The 15,171-nt window shown below is 43.5% G+C and overlaps 1 protein-coding gene across 2 annotated transcripts in view; it reads left to right on the forward strand.

The window, feature by feature from the left end:
• Positions 1–15,171, forward strand: part of ADCY2 (adenylate cyclase 2) — a 426,625-nt gene that overhangs the window by 277,439 nt on the left and 134,015 nt on the right. For both annotated transcript variants that reach the window (XR_012413577.1, XM_005556577.5), the window contains exon 5: positions 13,673–13,821. Coding sequence is in view for 1 of the 2 variants with exons in the window: in XM_005556577.5 (XP_005556634.2) it covers positions 13,673–13,821 (149 nt within the window). In the remaining variant the exon portion in view is untranslated. The remainder of the gene's footprint in view (positions 1–13,672; positions 13,822–15,171) is intronic.

A 15,171-nucleotide genomic window follows, 5' to 3' on the forward strand; every position in this document is an offset into this window, starting at 1 on the left:
CCACCAAGCCTTCGGACCCTTGAATGTGGGAGGAGCCTGTCATCCAAGCTGTGGCAGATGGAAAACATGATTGAATCTGGGAGGGCCTGGGACTTGCGTTGACTCACAGGAAATGGGGTAGTGACTGTGAATTCTGGAATCCAGACCTTATGAGCTCTTGAAGATCGTCTCTCATTTTCTAGGACTGCTGCCCTGAGTACACCATTAGGGAAGCCAGTCCAGCCTGGCAGAGAATGAGCCTCCACATGGAGAAGACCCAAAGTCCCAGCCCATGGCCAGCAGCAACAGCCAGAAAGACGTGTCACTGGGGCCACCTTGTAGGGTCAGCCCACCCTCGAGCTGAGCACAGTCATAAGATTGTCGACGGTAAAACCAGGAGGACGCAGTGCCCAGTCACCCAGCCCACTGAGTCAGGAGAAACCATCCATCATTGTTGTTCCAAACCACTAGTTTTGAGGTGATTTGTTTTGCAGCAATAGATGATTGAAATATTAATGCTTCCTAAACCAAGCCAGGCTTGAGCTCAAGTCAGCGTGGGTGCATAGCTGGTGAGAATAACACATTATTTTCCTTAGAAATCTCTGCATACGATTTAATATTTTATCAGACTCAGCTTTACACACGTCAGTTTAGTGCTGTTAAAAATCTGTTTACTGTTTGATAAATATTTTTGTTGGCATGACAAAGCTGAAAATTCCTAAGTTTATATATACTCATGTAGTTATTCAAATTAATCAATAAATATTTTTTAATGTAATATAGCATTTTCTCATTAGCCATGACTTCCATTTCCATGCTGATCTTGATTTCTGTTTCCTGGCAGAAAACTTGCCTTCTTTTCACTTTGGCAGGGCTGCCGTTTATAAGTTATTCATTCCCTTTTTGGCTCTTCCACACTGCATTCTGGGCCACATGTCTTCCGTCATGGCGTGTAGCTGGAGTCAGCCACGGGAGGAGCCTTCAACAACGTAATTAACGTGAGCGCTTGGACTTGTACCTGCAGAATAACAAAAAGGAGAATGTTGCTTCATCAGCCCTAGAAAGATCAGATATTAGAAGATCTTTGAGAAACACATAGGAAAGAATTGAAATACTTTTCCTTCTCTGCAGTTCCCCTGAAAATCTATGTGTGCATGTCAATAATGCATATTGTGATAAAATTAAAAGAGAGAGATGTAACACACGCATAATATATATAACATATACATATATTTATATATATCTTCCAATCATTTCTTCTAATTGAGAAAACACGTGGGTGTTTAACAGTAACCAAAAATAGAATTCAAGGCGTATTTACTTTTCTGCTGTCACCCTCAAGGATGTCTTACCATTTCCTCCTGACACCTTATTGAATGGGAGACACCTAGAACTGAAAGAGGCAGCAATAATGTACCTCATCATTTCTCAGGCGAAAGGCCAAGAGGTTATGTAATTTACCCATTGTCCACTTATAGAGTGACAGAGCTGAGGCCAGAATGTTCTCCTGGTTTCTGTCATTGAAAAGTCAGATTATTTAATGGGTTTCTCAGTGAAAATCTTATTCCGTGTCCTCACTCATAAGTGGGAATTGAACAATGAGAACATTTGGACACAGGAAGGGGAATATCACACACTGGGACCTGTCGTGGGGTGGAGGGAGGGAGGGAGGGATAGCATTAGGAGATATACCTAATGTAAATGATGAGTTAATGGGTGCAGCACACCAACATGGCACATGTATACATATGTAACAAACCTGCACATTGTGCACATGTACCCTAGAACTTAAAGTATAATAAAAAGAGAAAAATTAGCTACAGAAAAAAAAGAAAGAACCCCCCCCCCCCCAAAAAAAAAGAAAATCTATTCAAAATGTAAAATGAGGCATTCGGTCACACAATCATGCATTCACTCCTCTATCCATCCCATAAATGTTTATTGTGTATGTGTCTGCCTATGCCAGGCAATGGCCTCTGTGTTCTGTACTGGGAACAAAATATTGAAGAAGGCACAGGCCGGGCTCACTAACACTTATGCTTGAAGTAAACAGATGACTTTGGCAGAGGTCAGGGGCCATTAGCAGGGTGAATGTTGACGGCTCACACAGCACACAGCACCTAGCCTAGCTGTGGGTGGGAGGGCGTGCAGGATGGCTCTTAGGGAGGAGGTGGTTGAAAGCTTGCCTGGAGAATTGGTGGGGATAGCCTTAGCAAAGGAATGGATGGAAATGACGTGATGGAATCAGCCATCCAAGTCCCAGGGGGAGCGTGCTCCAGTGCGTGTCTGAGGCTGCAGGTGATTCAGAAGAGCTGGGTTGCAGGGTCAAAGAAAGGAAGAGGAGGAAATAAAGAGGGTGGGATGCCTGGGGCCTATCATATCTCGTAATATACTGCAGGGCTTTGGCCTTGTCCCAGGTGTTAGAAGCCTTCAGAGCTGGAGCAGAGCTTATTTGACTACTTCCCATTTTAGAAAGAAGAGAAGGTGAGGGAAAAGGAGGACTGGAGGAAGGAAACCAGTTAGGAGGTGATTCTCTGGGTGACAGTGGTTGTTGAGAACTGGGCAGAGCAGTAGGCTGAGGAAGGGGCAGGTTCTGAAGTGTGAAAGACAGGAGCCTGCCTCACTGGATGTGGACTGGTAAGAAGGAAAGAACAGTCAGGTATGAAAGCAGGTTTCTGCATGGGCAGCTAGGCGCATGGGCAGATATTGACTGCACTAAGATTACAAACAGAGGGACAGCTTTTGGAGGGAAGGTGACAGTTTCCATTTGCAAACAGCTGCATTTGAGTTCTCTGCAGGTGACAGGGAACAATGGATTGTCTCCCAGTACTCGTTCTCTTCTTCCTCCGTTGTAAGACGATCTCTGTGGCTGGGTACGTCTCACCCAAAATAGAGACATGTCACTGCATCCCTTAGAGTTGTGTATAGCTAATGGCATGTGAGAAGTGATGGTGTGCCTCCTAGTGATGTCCTGGAGAGGTGCCATTCTGGAATGGCAGGGGCAAGACAACAATGAAAGTGATGGGGCCACAGAGTCCAAGGTGGAGAGGAACAGAGGTAAATGAAGGGGAAGAGTATAGGAGAAAGTAGTCAGGTTAAAACTCCAGAGGAGAAGTCTTATATTTAGAGGAATGATTCTCAACCAGAGGAAGACTGTTACCCCCCAGGAAACAGTTGTCAATGCTTGTGAGCAGTCTGGATTGTCATAAAATGGGTTGGGGGTCTTGCTGACATCTAGTGGGTAGAGAGTACTAAAGTCTAGTCTACGTCTCAGTCTATTGGACAGATGCTGCTAAACATCCTGCAGTGTGCACGTCAGCCCCCCACAGCAAAAAGCCATGTCGCTCAAAATGCCAATAGTGCTGGGGGTGAGAAACCATGGCTTAGAGTATAGGCAGACATGGTAAATGTGTGCAGTGAACTTGCAAGTCATTAGGGAATGGCAAGGACTGTGGTAAACTGTACGGTGCATGACCTATCTGAAGGGGTTCAAATTCTTTAAACATGTACACATAACTATGCACTCTGCAAGCTAATCAGAGTACATCTGCCTGACCAGGCTCAGCCCACAGGCTGCCAGTTGCCTTTCTCTGGACTTAAAAATTTTGATGAATCTTAAGAACTTACACACTCGGATTCGATAAGCGAGTGGGAAAACACACCCAGTCAAGGTTTCCTAATGCATTACATGTATAAAGTAAACTTGAGTTTTCATCCTATGTAACTTGAAAGGAAATCCATTATATGATTGATTTCTTAAATTCTGTAAGCTGTAAGCCATGGTTTATTTTTGTCAGGTAGTGGGGCACATGAGAGCCTGCTTTTAGCTAATATTTGATGTGATTTTCTCCAAAGACAAAGCTGTTGGTGAAGCTTAGAAGGAAGAGTCCCTGAAAGAAAATCTGCATTCTAATTACTAAGAATGCATTTTCTAAAGACAAAGAGAAAGCTTAAAAAATACCATGTGCCAGCAACATAGGTACACAAATAAGATATGTATGTGTAGAAAACTGATAGCCAAGCGAGCCACAGCAGAAGAGCACCTTTATTTTTCAGTTTGAGCCTCAGTCATTGAGTTACATTTAATAAAATTCCAGGATCATGACAGGCTTTCAGCTTTCTGGTGTGATGACTTCCTTGCAGTTGCCTTTTGCATCTTTAATCCTTATCTGAAGAAGCTCAGAACATTGCCTCGTGAGCAGAGTAAGAATTAGAACAGTTCTGCAGCCTTTCTTTCCTTGCTTACTATTCTTTCCTGAAAAGTTGTTATACAGAAATGACACGTGCGTCTTTTGTTATCAGCTACATCAGTGCCCACAGGGGCAATTAGTGTTTGAAGACAGGCACAATATTTAAAAGGCTGTTATCTGCTGGGTTGTATCTTTGGAGGCTTTTCTGTGGGAGCGGGCATGGAGCGCTTAATTTACCAGAACGAGTATGCAGAGATGTGGACATCGGCGGGAGTGTCCTAGACTCACCTTCCTAAGCATCCACAGCAGAAAATGTATGTGACCACTTCAGGATTCAGTCACGTGTTCGAGAGAGGAATGCAGTGCAGTTTTTTCCAGAAATCTCCCCAGTTGACAATATTTTCAAAGGAAGCCTTTGGATATTGGCTACAATTTTGCTCTGGGCTCCAACTTTCACCCAGGGGGTGCTCCCAGCCTGGATTGGGCTTGGCTTGGTGGGGAGAGATTGGGAGTCTGCCGACAGTGTGGGATACTTGTGGTACTCTTCCCCAAGAGCAGGTGTGCTTTGGGGTTCAAATCTCTGACTTCAAAGCTGTTAAAAAAAAAAAAAAGGGTCATTGTCCCCACTGAAATGAAAGAGAATCAGTCATGCCCTAAGACACTTCAGTATGGAACAATTGCTCTCCTGTCCGCAGCTGAAGCTATGTTATTTATTCTTGTGCCTATTTATGTATTGTCTCTTTTTCCTGGGTACAGTTTAGCAAACTGGTTAAGAGCAATTAACCACTAACTACTTTCCTCCCACTGGTTCTAATCCCAACTCCACCACCTTCTTACTTTGGGTTGTTTAGGAAGCCATGCAACCTATTTGGTCTCCAATTTCTTCTTCATAGAAATGGGAGAAATAATAATATCTACGTTATTAAGTGCTGAGAGAATTAAGCAAGACAATACTTACAAATTGTTTAGACCTGGAACTGACACGTGGAAAGTGGTTGATAAATATTTGTTGAGTGGAAGAAAGAACATTGAATTAAGAGCCCAGTGTCTGCATGCAAGTAGAGCAGTTCTAAAATTGCCTGGGAATAATAGGAGATGGTGCATTTCCATGCAAAAGAAGAGACCTGTTTTTTTTCATTCAACAACTTTGAACGCTACAAACATGAGTTTATAGACCTCCTTTAAGGTGAAAGTTAGCAGAGCTATTTCAGGTCTGGTCTCCGCTTCCATGACTTTGCCCCCTTCTGTGGCTCATCCTCACCACTTCAAGCTTCTCTTACACTCATGATGGTTTTATAAATCTGAGCTTCTAAGCTTGGCAGCACAGCCTACTCCAAAGGAGAGCCATGAATGTGGGAGGAGCCTGTCATCCACGCTGTGTGGCTCTTCACGATTGAATCTGGGAGGGGCTGACTGTCAAGGGTGAAGGGAGGTGAGCCCATAGTCTCAGCATCATCAGGGAGGGAGCTGGAGTCTGTGCCCCTTGGGACAGATGATAGTGTTCCTTTTCTTATGCTTTTCAGAGGAGCCTCACTGCCTCCCTGAGTTTGGGATGGTGATGCCGATGCCGTGCTGCCAGCATTCTTAAGGATGGGAACCAGCCTGGCTGATTAATCTCTGTTACTTTTGCATCCAATGAGAATTATAACTTTGACTGGAGAATATAGACAACAATAATTTGCATGTAGGATAACATCTGCCACCAAGTAGAATGAGTAAATTCTCATGACTCCAGGTTTTAGTTTGAGAAAATCTTTTAGAGGCATGACGTCTGGTTTTTATTTTGGAGGAAGAAATGCACAGTGGTACAAAGTTGTCCCATACTTGCTGGGATCATTCCTGCTCTGTGTAATTCTGACACCACTGAAACGACCACATTCTCAGCCTTTTCTTCCATGGACTGCAAGGCAGACCAGCGGGGGTTACCAGTGTGGGCTTCAAAGTCATGAGGTCCCTGCCCTGAAGACTCCTCACAGGTGGAATGGCCTTGCCAAGGCTCAACTTTCTCTTACTCGAAGTGAGGGAGAAGAATCAGCACTTCACTGAACTTTCCTCTGGAAAGAGGAGCTTTCCAGAACTTTTGCCCTGAAGCTACAGCTTGTGAGTGCAGCACGTGAGTGAGTGAGTGGCCTCTCCCCAGGTCAGAGCAGCTGAGAAAATCCGCAGCACTCAGGGACAGAGGACATAGATTGATGTGCACATCTTTGCATGGAGTTGCATCTGTCTCAATAGCTAGTGTAGGCGGTGATAAAAATGGCTCCCAAACCAAAGTGGCTGACAACAATAGTGGTTTCTCACTTGTATTTGTCCACTGTAGGGGGACTGCCACTTTGCACCATGAATGGGACCCAGGCTCAGAGTCACCATCTGTGACACGGCTGGTCCCAAAGAAGAGGGAAAGGAAAGCATGGTGAGGCCCACAGCGGCTCCTGAAGCTTTTGTTAGAAGGAGCACATATCACTGCTACTCACATGTCACTGGTCCTACCAAGGTTCATTGCCTCCCAGGGGCACAGGAGGGAGGGGCAACACATTTCAGAACAATAGTCCAGTCCACTGCAAGTGTAGTGTGTACATAACTGCATCATGTATCTGTCATCTGTAGCATGGAGTTGCTCTGAGGGATTGCATTTGAACATAAAAAATATTCCATTTTGCTCCTTGGGACCTTTCGTCAAATCGATACCAATGTGCTGCCTCTTTTTCCTTCTTCTTCTCATCTCCTTCTGTCAATGATATCTCCACCTTGTCCTCCTCAGAAGAAGAAATCCAAAGGCTGGCGCCACCACCTGCCTGGCCGTCTATACCTTATGTTGAGGGATTTTGGCCAATGCCCAGGAGCATGGTCTGTCTTCACCCATTCTCTCCCCAGCATACCTCCACTGGCACTGCCCAGGTCAGGCTGGATGGCGTTGCTTACCTGTGGATGGATACTCTTTGAGAGGCAGGTCCAATCAGACTTGGCCCCCTTCTGGAGCATTTTGCTTTTTCACTTTATGGTGTGTGAGTGTGGCGGTCTTGTTTGCAGGACGAGATTCCCCTTTGGGTGATTTTCTCACACTGGTGCTGAGCTGTGCTTGCTCAGGCTTTGCAGCTGCACCAGCCTGCAGGGCTGACTTGGGTGCTGGTGCACCACGAGGTGCCCTATGCCTACCCCTGGGAGCACAGCTGCAGCTCTCATCTGAGGACTTGCATAGACTCTTATCCAAGGATTGAATATTTTTCCACCTTTTGAATGATTCTCATTTCCCTAGAGGCTCTATTTTAGAGAATTGAATTGACCGTTGATGATAAACAGTTCCAGTTTAGAAATACCAATTTACTGTCATCAGTAACCGTAGACATACTTTATAATTTGACTTGATTAGCACTTTCTTCTCTGTTAACTGAAGAGTCATCCCGTGTGAGTGATAATTTCATTCTTTCCACCATCTTTTAACAGTATACTCTACAAATGTTCTGATCATCTCCTTGAACCTGCAAATCCAGCTGGATAGAAACAGCTGGCTGTGAAGCTGGAAGATGGGTTCCATCCAGTCTCAACTCACAGGTGATGACCACCTGCCTTCACTCCCTCAGAGCCACATCTATGTCTGTTGTGCCTTTTTTTAATTTTTTGTCAAAACATGTATAAATCTGAATGATATTGTATGTGACCAGGGTTTGTTAAGTGAGAAAATAAGATATGTATGCAAGGAAAGCACTTGCTGTCTTATGAAAGGGGCACCTGATTTGCTGAAGTGCGTAGTGATTTTAATTTGCACAAAGCATTCCAGTTTTCCGGGCTGTGAAAGAAGCAGGTTGACTTTCCCTCTGCACACAGATATGAAAACACTGCTCTTTAAAGTCGCTCCTCAGTCATCTCAGCCCTTCTTCATCCTCCTCCCACAAGTCAGAGACACTGCAAGGAACAGACAGCCCAGACTCAGCCTCCTCCCTGGGTGCTTGTTCTGGATCCCACTTGGAGTCTCCTTGCCCTCAGGCCATCTGGACTTGCAGTCTTCACCACCGGGTGGGGATTTGAGCATTTGAGTTCTTTCCTCTGCGTGGGGCTAGTGGTTGGGCACTCGGGTGCAGCAGGATGTAGTCATCTCTAAGACAGTGGAAGGTAAGTTCTAGAAAGGGCCCCCCATGGTTCTTTGAAGGGCTGTGCTCTTACATGGACATGGAGGCCTTCAACTCCGTAGCCAACAGACCTGTTTTCCAGATGACCAAGCTGGGCCCCAAAGGCTGACTGATTTCGTTGAGGTAGCAGAGAAAGGGAGGAATCCCATCTTCTCCTACTTCAGAGCTATTTCTACTGCGACGCCTTCTACTCTCCATCCCATGTGAATATGATGACCAATTTTTTTTTTTAAAGTCAAAGAAAGATAAAGCAAGACCTTTCAAATAGTAAGAGTTTTAATTGATTGATGTGAAGCAAAAATTCTACTGAGGGACCTAAGAGAAAAAGCTAAATTTTGTAACGGGAAACAGCGGCAGTAGCAGTTGTTGGGAGAACAGGGAGGTGGAGGCTGAGGCGGGAGGAGGACCATTATTGTCTGAGACTTGGAGACGTGGAGCCTGCTGCAAGGGCAGATGTGTGACAGGAGCTGGGGGAGGTGCTATTGTCCTCTATTTCTGTCACCTGTTTTCTCAGGACAGCATAGGCAGCATTTCATGTTGATGGACAACTAGCTTTTTGATACTGCAGGACATTATGAAATGACTTCTGTTTCCTAAGTACGTGGATAACAGAGCCACAAGTGGCCTAATGGCTGCTTAGGGATCTGGTGTTTGTCCACTCTGTTAACTTCTTTCTTTTAGAAGGAGAAAAACTTATAACATCTTTTCTGTTTATCCCATTGATTTAGCATCCTGATGTAATTGAAATTGCATTTAAAATAAGAATTAAAAGAGAAAAACTTAAAGATTCATATGAAAGGAGTGTTTCATTGTTATCCTCCCTTCTGGAAAGTAAAACAGCTTTACCTATCTATTCCATGCATGGTTTATTGAAGGGACAGGGTATAATATGTTTTACTATATCTTTGCTCAGAATTTAAGTACAAATCTTCTTTGCTTCAATTGGATTTTCCTACCAATCGAAATAGTCTAAAAAAAGACGTAAAATATAGTTACAATCTCTGCCTTGCTTCATTAGTTTAGAAACACTTCAGAGCTCAGATTGTTCTGAACTTTGATCACTAGTACATTGAAATTTACTAAATTAACTCTGCATCTCTTTTATCAGACACAATTTAAAAGAACAAGTTCTAAGAAAAATATATTGTTAGTGAATAATAATTGGAGGTTTAACAAAGGGATGTGTTAAATGAAATCCCCAAATCAAGGGCAAGTTATTAATCAGATAACCTTTGAATATGCCAGAATTAGACAAATTCTCAGTAGTTGCATGAGCTTTACTAGAAAGAGAAAGTAATAACCAGTGTGCATCAGTCAGTTTAATTACAACTTAATTTTTCAAAAGTATCCCTAAGGAATTTCTCCAAAAAACTTGGGAAAATAATGTAGTTAAGTTATACCCAGTATATTAAGCACTTAAGTGTGTGTGTTCCTTTCAGAAAATTTGGCAGGGCACACATCTACGTTCGCAAAAAGCTAAAATATTAATGGAAGTATTAACATTGTCAGATTTTACAAATTGGATTGAAATTTATCATGTGTGCCATAATAGTGGGCTTTTCCTTCAGATCCGAACATTTTTAATGGGGAGAAAGACAAATTTAAAGGAAGGAGTCTTGCTTCACCACTTTTGAGCTCAGGCTTTTTTTGGCAACTCATTCAATTGCCCAGCACTGTGATCACCTAGAGGGCACGGGCACACTCAAAGCATGGACACTGAGCTGTCGCCAGGTCCAGTGCTATCTACCAGCCATCAGTGGTGCCAGCATTGAATGATGGGGGGAAGGCTTGAGCTCTTTTATTTGACTGGTTGGCAGTTACCAGCATCTTCATTTCAGTCTAAATTCACATGGATTCTTGAACACTTCCAACAAAAGAAAAAAATTCTTGTTTTGTACAACATATGAAGTTTACTTTCTATATTTTTTAAACCACCTATTAAAAGTCAGTCATCCTTCTACATTTGGGTCTAAAATAAAGATTTTAACTTACATTTGGTTGTTAAATGAGGCTCTGGGTGTGGAAAAGGATTACTATATTTGATTCTCTTTTTTTGATCATAGAATCTGTATCTTTCAGGAAGGACCGGCTCTGTGTGATTTGGGGCTTAGCATAATCTTATTACAGAATATAGGAGGAGGAGAGATGATGCTTGGAAATATCTGTTAGGTTTACCACAAGCAGATCCTAAGACAAGGGTCTGGGTACAGTAACTTAGTTGGGAAGTGGTTCTCTTTAGCAGGGTGAGGGCGTGGGACCATGAGGTCAGCTCCCTCCAAAGAGGGAAGTCAGCTCGTCAAAGGGGCTGATGATGGAAGCAGGGCTCAGTCTTGCCTGGGATTCTCTGAGGGATGTACCGACCATGCTCAGATTTCCCACTGAGGGATGTTGATGCAAAAGCTGGAGTATTTATTCATCAGCTACCTCTTCATTAGCGGACACACAGGAAACCATACATTCAGGAAGGAACAATCTACAGTGACCCCCAAGCAAGGAAGAAGGGAAATAAGTAGGGTATTGACAGCCTCGACTATAAGAAGCATAGCTAGAAACTCATGTAAACACTGGGAATGTCGACTGTTTTAAATTCAATGGAAGATGGTATTGAATCCACGTACACACAGGTTATCATCATAAGCTCTGCTAATGGAGAGTTATGTACACTGAGCGCCTGTGGCTTGGTGCATTTCATTTTGTCTCAGCCCTTGACTCATCACCCATCAGAAAGAGTACAAAATGGGTTTAAACCTAATCAAGCCAATCTTAAGACATCTCTGTAGATGCACAGATTCTACTGGAATTTCTGAATAGATAGCCTAGATCCAGACCCATAATTATTTATAGTCTACATGTTAATATTCCTTATCACTGCTCTAGAAATAACATTTGTTTTCAACATGTACGTGCTTTGATTATGACAGATTCAATGGGAAACCTCAAAGCCACATGCCTCCCTTCTCCCATCAGGGGCTCCTCTGTTCATGTCTGAGAATATGACCAGACAGGTCTCCTGATTTTTTTTTTTTTTTTTTTTTTTGAGACAGAGTCTCGCTCTGTTGCCCAGGCTGGAATGCAGTGGCACAATCTTGGCTCACTGCAACCTCTGCCTCCCAGATTCAAGCGATTCTCCTGCTTCAGCCTCTGGAGTAGCTGGGACTACAGGCGCCTGCCACCATGCCCAGCCAATTTTCAAAAACATTTTTAGTAGAGACAGGGTTTCACCATGTTGGCCAGGCTGGTCTCGAACTCCTGACCTCAGGTGATCTGCCCTCATCAGCCTCCCAAAGTGCTGGGACTACAGGTGTCAGTCACCATGACTGACCCAAGGTCTCTGATGTTTGTGGATAGAAATTTCACACTTTCCTCACCAGCTTTCCTCTATTAGTGTGAATACACTTTGGACATTATAATTCCTTTGTATGTAAAATTTTGGCCTCACTCCAATTATTCCATCTATTACTCAATAGACAGAATAGGAAGTGACCACCCACAGGGTGCCTCACTGTACTGTACGCTCAGGACCTGCATAAATGGAATTCAGTGGGGGCAAAACTTGTTTGATTACCTTTGGAGTTTCCCAAAGGTCTAACAATTTCATGAGTCACAGAGGCCAAAGCATAGAGAAATTGAAGACAAGTGGCAAGTTTATGCATTTGGGGGATGAGTAGCCAAATGTGAGTAGATGACAGAGTAGTTCTTTATATCAAAATGATGAAAGCTAGCAATTGAAGTGCCATTAACTTAGAACAAACCCCCTGGTTTTTTCAAGTGGGCTCTGAGAAGAGAGTGGGATCAGGCCATGCCCTTTCAAAAGCGCTAATGGTAAATCAAAGAAGAAAGTGACAGGGTCTCTGGTATCATATCATTCATAACCAAGGCTTCAACACACAGTGCACTTGCTGTCAGATGAGATTAGACAGACAGGGTGGTGTTTGGAAGAAGCTTAATGCCTGACTCTTGGGAAACAGAAGGGCAACCAAAGCAGAGAGTCTCTGCATCCTTCTTTAATTTACCATTAGTGCTTTTCAAAGGGCATGGCATTTATTGGTCAAAGATGGATACTTTCTGAATAAGTGAATAAGTGAATGAATGAATGAACAAATGATCAATGCTCAGTTATGCCAGTACATGGAGAAACTACCTACTATACACTGAGGTTCCCCCATGGGTACATACTGTGTCTTCTGTTGCCTTTGCACTTGTCTTTCCTTGGAGGGATGAGCCGGGGGCAGGATTATCCCATCTGCATCAGAATGCACTCCTGGCCCACCCTCAGCTCTCTCAGGGGAATTTTCCAACAGCCACCCAAGCGATGTGCACTAGGAGTGGACAAAGAGATTGACACCTGGCCCTGTGAACCTGAAAGCAAATCCAAGCTTCCCCTCCTCCCCTAATCCCTCATCAGCTTGCCAAAAAAAGAAAAAGAAAGAGAGACAATGTGATAGATAAAGATGTCATAGATAAAGTGTTTCATTGAACAAATATTTGTTTATCAACTTGAATATCAGTTGCCAAACTCTACAATAGCTAAAGAATATGGTGCTTTCTAAAATGGATTAACATTAAAATACTCCAGGATGGATGTACGTCCTGAAGATTCCTCTTCTGTTAGACTTTTCCTCCAAAAACTATTGTGTATTTTCACTGAGGAGAATGAGAAAATGCCACTCTAACTAAAATAAGTTAATGTTAAAATGAGTACAGTATTGTTTACTAATATTTACTGTTTTCTGAACTTACTGAATATAAAGACCAAAAATACTCAAAAAGCTCATATGTTATCATTTCCTGGTGTTCCACCTGTAGTTTCTTATGGATGACATTTTACAGAAGCTAACACTTCTGACTCCATTTTTATAATAGCTTAGAATTACTAAAGAGGATTGGGTGCTTATCATAGAGGAAATGAAATCTTTGAAAGTATTTATCTTATTTAAGAAATGCACAATAGGTGGACTATCAGCTGTCTTTCTTAAGTGCAATAAAGCTAGCATTTTAGCTCAGAAATGAACAAGCAGGCGAAAATGAGTGTTTTCTATCTTAGACTGACCAGTGGTTTCTGAAATTTTAATATTGTTTCTGCTTTGCTACTTTAAAATCAAAATAGATTTTAAAATCTCTGGGGAAACAACTTTGCTTTCCTTTATTCTTCATGCTGAAGAACACACACTTAGAATTCAATAAATAATATAATAATACACTCTGACCTTAGAAAATCTCTTTTTATTCCCAATATATATTTCTAGAATCTGTATTTTAGCTTCTGGGAAAGAATTCCCAAATTGGCCTTCCTACAAATCAGTGAGGATCTCCAGTGTCATTTGGTCATCCCTCGCATTGTCTGAGAGACATTTGTTCCTCCTTCCTCACCTTGTCCAGGAGCGGCTTCTGCTCTCCCTGCTGCCGGCCCACATCGCCATGGAGATGAAAGCGGAGATCATCCAGAGGTTGCAGGGCCCCAAGGCAGGCCAGATGGAGAACACAAATAACTTCCACAACCTGTACGTGAAGCGGCATACCAACGTGAGGTACGACGCCGTGCTTACTCCTTGGCTGGTCTGGGAGCCTGTTTGCCTGATTGGAGACATTTTGCCTGGGATCTCACGTCGCATATCACTGTCTCTCCTTTGTGACAGTGGATCCTTTACAGGGGAAATAATCACCCAAATTCTGCCACCCCACTCACCTGTTGCTGCCTCTCGGGGCCTTCACATTAAGATGAGAAAATAGGATGCTGTTTGCTGTATTGGATTGAGTTGTCCTTCACAGCCCTGGCTTCTGTGGCCAAGCATCCGTCACAGAAAGGAGTGAGGGGGACAGCGGGGTCTTCATTCTGGAAACCCTGTGGTCAGATTGCAGTAAGATTGGAGGGAGAGTCTGTGGGATCTCCAGGCACAAAGACTGAGTCCTCCAAATAGACTTTGCAGGAGCAGGGCCTCTGTGAAGACAGCACATCCCAGGGAAACTGGGTGTTCTTCTCTCCATCAGCATGAGGAGTTTCTCAGATCTGGAAAACCAGTGACCAGTGTCACAGAACAATGATGTGCACCTTAGTTAATTTACTGTGAAAGTTACTGCTTTTCTGAGACTGGTATACTCATATCTACTTCCCAGGAGTCATTCTGGGAATTACAGTGCCTAGGAAACTAACATGTTATCTTCATGGGATTATAGTAGGGAAGGAGACTGGTGTGAGACTTCTGTTTCCCACGAGCTCTAGAGAGGAATTGTGAGGATGCCTCACTTGAGGCTGGAGAGAATCGTCCCTCCCATTTCTCTCCTGCCCCTGTCTCCGAGCCACAGCAGAGCGAGGCTCACCCAGACTATCTTGATTTCTGTGTCCCTCCCATTCCCAGTACCACTTCTTTTGGGGGTTTGTTCTTTCATCCACTCAGTGTGTTAATGCACTACTTTGCATTCTAGCTGTGTGTATTTGTCCATTCTTGCACTGCTATAAAAAACTACCTGAGACTGGGTAACTTATAAAGAAAAGAGGTTTAATTGACTCACAGTTCTGCAAGCTGTACAGGAAGCATGGCTGGGGAGGCCTCGGGAAACTTATAATCACGGCAGAAGGTGAAGGGGAAGCAGGCATATCTTATGTGTCCGGAGAAGGAGAAAGAGAGGGAAGGGGAAGGTGCCGCACACTTTTAAACAACCAGAACTCGTGAGAACTCACTCGCTATCACGAGAACAGCAAAGGGGAAATCTACCCCTCTGGCCGAGTTGCCTCCCAGGCCCCTCCTCCAACACTGGGGATTACAACTCGACATGAGATTCGGGTGGGGACACAAATCCGAACCATATCACTGAGTTATCACCGTAAGTAACCTGTGCATGTATCTGACCTCATTTGTTATGTTTTGATGGTCTTAGTT

This window comes from Macaca fascicularis, chromosome 6 (genome assembly GCF_037993035.2).
Source record: "Macaca fascicularis isolate 582-1 chromosome 6, T2T-MFA8v1.1".
NCBI lineage: Eukaryota > Metazoa > Chordata > Mammalia > Primates > Cercopithecidae > Macaca > Macaca fascicularis.